We start from the raw sequence: 5,176 nt of genomic DNA on the forward strand, positions 1-5,176 counted from the left end.
CTTGACTGGTGATAGCTTGCAAGGACCTCAGAGATCCCTTCAATTATTCTATAGTTGAACCAGATGTGAGCGTTGTCCTCTATTGCTCTACTGCACCTTGAGCACAATCCATTACTAACTCCTTCTCTGAGAGCTTTGTCTCCACTCCAAACTCCTTGACGCAGGATAAGCCACATTAGTGTGGAGTGTTTAGTCTCCATTGAGCTTTTGCTTTACCTGCAAAATACCCAAACCAGATAGAATCTTGCATAAAAGTGAGAACTCAAAGATGTTGCAACTCAAGACCTGTTATTCTAGAGAGAGAGAGAGAGAGAGAATTTGCAAACGAATCTTGTAAATTGTTATTTGCCTTTTTCTTTGCTGTGGTTCAGACATACACATAGCACGCCAAAAGCAGAAGTTGAGGAAGGAAAACGTCTCTGTCTGAAGAGCCTGCTAAGCCCTGCTTCACCCTCAATCAAAGTGGTGGATGCTCTTCTTCTCCTTCAATTTACCCCCTACTAAGCCCTGCCCCTGCTTCACCTTGAATCAAAGTAGATGCTCTTCTTCTCCTTCACCCCCTTTACGCAAAGCAGACGTGCACTTTTTCCATATATGTTAATGGGCTCTCACTCTCTCTCTCTCTCTCTCTTCTATTGAAGTAGAAGATTGTTTTTGTCTTTTGGTGCTCTTTGCCCCTCTTTCGGCACGGCTGTCCCCGGATGATAGAAATGAAGAGGCTCATTGTTGTATCAGATTTTGCTCATGATTTGGGCAATGAGCGATGCGGCAACTCATTGTCGCAGATTTTGTGAGTGAATTTGGGTATGTGACCTTGCATTCAGTTACAGAGTTTGTGAGTGAATTTGGGTATGTGATCTTGGATTTGAATGCCATGCTATGAAATGCACATCAAATGCAACTGTTTGCCCAATTGAATATGTATGTGATAATGTGAATATGTATGTGGTAGTGTGAATTAAATGTGAATAGGCGTGTGATAATGTGAATTTAATGTGAACATACATGTGATAATGTGAATTTAGTACCCCCTCTCCCTTGTTGAATGCCCAGTACTTATACAGTTGTACTCAATGAGCACCACGGATACTCATTTTTTCCTCTCTGGATCTCACATTCTGCCATCATCTCCGATATAGGATAGCCCCCACTTCATTTTGAGGCTTCTTTCATCAGTGCAAGCTCAGAATGGAGGCAACACAGCATGAGCTGTTATGGGTAGACCGACTACACGCGTTGGTGCGCGACAAGAACAAGCCAGAGATAGAGGCTCTGTTGAAAGAGCGCCAACCATCACATATAGTGGACAGGAGGGTGAATGGGAGAACTGCATTGCATGTGGCAGCACAGCTGGGTCTTACGGAGATAGTCGATTTGCTGATTAACGAGGGACATGCAGATGTCCGTGCACGCTCGGACCCCGACCGAGACACCCCTTTGCATTTGGCTGCCCTCTGTGGCCATGAAGCTGTGGTAGAGAAGCTCCTTCAACAAGGTGCCATTCTTGACCTCACAGTTGAAGACTGGCATGGGGATACGCCTCTCCATGTTGCCGCTGGGGTGGGAAAACACAAGATCATCAAACGAATGCTCTCCGTCGCACCCAATCCTCAAGATTGTGTCTTTGCAACAAATGCAGAGCTCAGAACTCCTTTACATTATGCTGCAGGCAAGCATGGTTTCTACATTGTTTATAATTGGATTTAGTACTCTAACTTTAGCATGTTATTGATGATAATGCTTTGCTTACAGGCTCAGGCAAGCCTAAAGCAGTGAGTTTACTGCTCCAAACAAAGGAGCAGCAAGCTCTCAAGGAAAGTGCCGATGAGTTCGGTGCTCTTCCATTTCACTTTGCGGCTCGTAGTGGCGACGTAGAATCCATGGAAAAGCTGCTCCTAGATAATGTCAATGTTGCATGCAAAAATGGTCTGACAGCCTTGCACTATGCAGCATGGGATGGAAGAGTCGCTGCCGTCAAGAAGCTCATGGACAAAGGGGCTACACTCAACGAGGGATCAGATACTCCTCTGCACTTGGCTGCCATTTCCCCAAAGCCTGAGAGAGAGAGTGTCGTGGAAGCCATAATCAGTAAATTTCCTGAGAGTTGGAAGATGGCAAATGGTAAAGGTGAGCTTGCTATAGGTTTGGCTCATGAGTGCGACCATGGTGATGTCATAAGAGCAGCTCTTCGTGCTCTCAGAAAGAGCAAGTCTTTTCTGACAGGATACGACATTCTGAATCCCAAGCACAAGACCTCGGGTGCAACCTTGCTACATTTTGTGGCAGCACATGGTACAAAAGACGACATTGAATGGTTGGCTACAGCTTTAGAAAAGACCAAGCCTGTCAGTGCTATCCATGATGGGTCTGGGAGGTCTCCCCTCCATTGGGCTGCCATAAAGGGTAACGCAAGTTTCTTGAAAGCGCATGCGGTTTCTCTCAATGAGGATCTTATACAGAAGGGCGATGGCCATGAAACGCCGCTGTTTCTTGCTCTCGGAGCAGACCACCTGAATTTTGCAGAGGAGCTTTTGAAGTGTGATAAGGAGAAACTTAAATTGGACCCTACAGCCAAGTGCTTGAGTACTGGTGAGTGGATGAAGGGCGTGGAGTTCTGGTGGAAGAGCTTTTATGAAACCAAGGTCAAGGAGCAAGTAAGGACACAGCTAGAAAGCGAATTTAAGCGTCATACAACAAGCCAAAATGTATTTCGGTATTCTGGGATCAACATAGGCAATGTGGGGGGAATCAATAATTTGTATGAGGAGATACCCCCTGTGTATTTGGCACTGCATGCTAGAAAGCTTGGCATTGCCAAGTTCTTTCAAAGGCTTGATGAGGATGCAGTAAACAACAAGGGGATATATACTGGCCGGACGGCCTTGCATTGGGCAGTCTTGCTTCGCAGACGCGACATTGTCGAACTACTATGTGACAAAGAGCCTTCATTCAAAGACAGGGTGAGATACCAAAGGATCTTTGGCTTTTCGCCGTAGTAGGTACCATGAGCTTGAAGCACGCATATATGGTTCTTCATTTTGTGGCTCTCTCTCTCTCTCTCTCTCTCTCTCTCTCTCTCACACACACACACACACACACACACACACACACACACATGATTTAGCTTAGGCACTGATGGATGTTTATTCAGTTGATATCTCTCAAGCTAGAGGAGCCATTGTATGCTTAGCTAGAACAATAATCTGAGGGTCCTTTCTGCTTTTGACACCAGGTGAGAGCATGCGAAGAAGATGCACAAGGGATATCCCCCGTCCAATACGCGACGGAGAGGAACATGCAAGATATTGAAGCTGTGCTCTTCAAGCGCAATGCTGTCAAGGACTACATCGACGGCCTCTACAGGGACCGCCAAATTTATGTGGACTCAACAAATGCAATTCTTGTTGGTGCAGCATTGATTGCAAGCGTCACATTTGCTGGCTGGCTTCAGCCCCCTTTGGGTGTCATAGATCATTACTACAATGCAGACATACCATATGTTCCCATACGACAAGTGAAAGGCATGCGCATATTTTGGGTTTTCAACTCCTCTTCTTTCTTTGCAGCCATAGGTACTGTTCAAGCAGGCGCATGCGGTGTGCTCCCGTTGCGCCATGTGCATATTGGGCGTGCGGTAAATTACATTCGACGTGCCTTGATGGTGGCTTCCTTATTGATGGCATTGTCAGTTGTGTGCGTCCTTGGCGCATTCGGGGCAGCGGGCTTTATCGTTCTCCCGCCAAAATTCAAATTTGATCTATACATGATGGTGACTGTTGTTGTTGGTGGCCTTATCAATGTAGGCCTTATTTTCTGGTTCATGCAACGCATTCTACTTGCTCCGAGGCTGTTCAAAGTGTGGAGGCGTCACCTCCTTTGGGGGCAAGAGGCTACGCAGCAATCCTCACCACCGCCTGATCTTACGGTGCCGGATGGAGAAGCGGCTCTGCCATCGCCGCAAGCTTCATCCCCACGACCTTCCATGGAAAGAGCAAAACCCTCCTTCCCTTGGAATGATGGGATTGAAAAGCTACTTATTGAGAAGCATCTTAATCCTTACCCTACAGTAACATCTCCCCAGTAAAAATCCAAGGCTCAGAAAAGCATACAAAAGTTTTGAAATTGTTGGTCTCAATCATGTGCTTTCCCCACAGTCTTTTGGTGTTATTTGTTGCTCTTGTTTCACCAATTACCAATTTTTCCTCACCAATCCCAGTTGAGAATTGTTATGTCAAGGATCAGAAATATGTGCGATGGTGTGATTTGCAACCATCTAAATTTTCCTCTAATTGGTGATGCTTATTAGATGCTCTCTTTCACAAACTATCCAATTGTTCTCTGTCCAAGACAAAATTACCAACTCTATGCTAGAACTGTCATGTCAATGTGATTCAAGTGAACTTATCAAAACCACTAAGGAGAGTAGCTTGATCTGGAAAATTTCTCGGGAATTTTGCTTGGATGCCGCTAGGATTTTGACTCAAGGCATATATCTAAACATGCAAACTAAGCACCTTGATCATTGAATTGTGTCTATTTGGCACTACTGTTGTGGGTAGTATAATTGGAAAAGATAAGTACAGTTTTTAGCAATTCTCAATAGGAACTTTTTCCAACTAGAATATATGATGTACATATTTTCACACAAATTCAAAGAAGATTTTTGCCTCCTCCCACTCCTCTCAATCAGCTGCAAAAGAATTAATTTCAATAGATGCTTAGTGAAAAATTGCAAAGGAATTTTAAGGAGCACAAACAATTAAGCTAAAGGTAAAGAAATGAAAAGTAGATTCCAAAAGGTCACACTCACCGTGGACAACCCTTTTATATACAAAGAGTACTAAGTCTCTTGACTTTCGGAGGCATTTGAGATGTTTTTTATTTTTTCAAAATTGTGGAGACCTAATCAGTTGCTTTGAATTTTTAACAGGCTCAAGGTTCACACTAGTTCTGCAATAGGACACTTAAGTGTCATGAGACACTATAGTGTCTCAATACACTTTAGTTCTGCAATCGGACACTCAAGTGTATTGAGACACTGAAGTGTCTTGTTTTGCTTCCAACTTTTGGAGTTAATTTGTGCAGCTAGAAACTACTTGAAGTGTTGCTCCTCAAGGAGTTTTCTTATGAGCAAAAGAAAAATGAGAATCTTTTTCTATGTCACATTGGTTGTAAA

At 44.1% G+C, this 5,176-nt stretch overlaps 1 protein-coding gene across 1 annotated transcript; it reads left to right on the forward strand.

Annotated features, from left to right (window-relative positions):
- Positions 1-418: 418 nt before the first annotated feature.
- On the forward strand, positions 419-4,323 carry LOC147441418 (uncharacterized). Its single transcript, XM_086483065.1, has 4 exons — positions 419-804; positions 1,140-1,669; positions 1,753-2,960; positions 3,233-4,323. The coding sequence occupies exons 2-4, from the start codon at positions 1,189-1,191 to the stop codon at positions 4,082-4,084; spliced, it is 2,541 nt and encodes an 846-aa protein (XP_086339191.1). The 5' UTR covers positions 419-804; positions 1,140-1,188; the 3' UTR covers positions 4,085-4,323.
- The last annotated feature ends 853 nt before the right edge of the window (positions 4,324-5,176 follow it).

This window comes from Adiantum capillus-veneris, chromosome 15, assembly GCF_014529385.1.
Source record: "Adiantum capillus-veneris isolate H3 chromosome 15, ASM1452938v2, whole genome shotgun sequence".
Lineage (NCBI taxonomy): Eukaryota > Viridiplantae > Streptophyta > Polypodiopsida > Polypodiales > Pteridaceae > Adiantum > Adiantum capillus-veneris.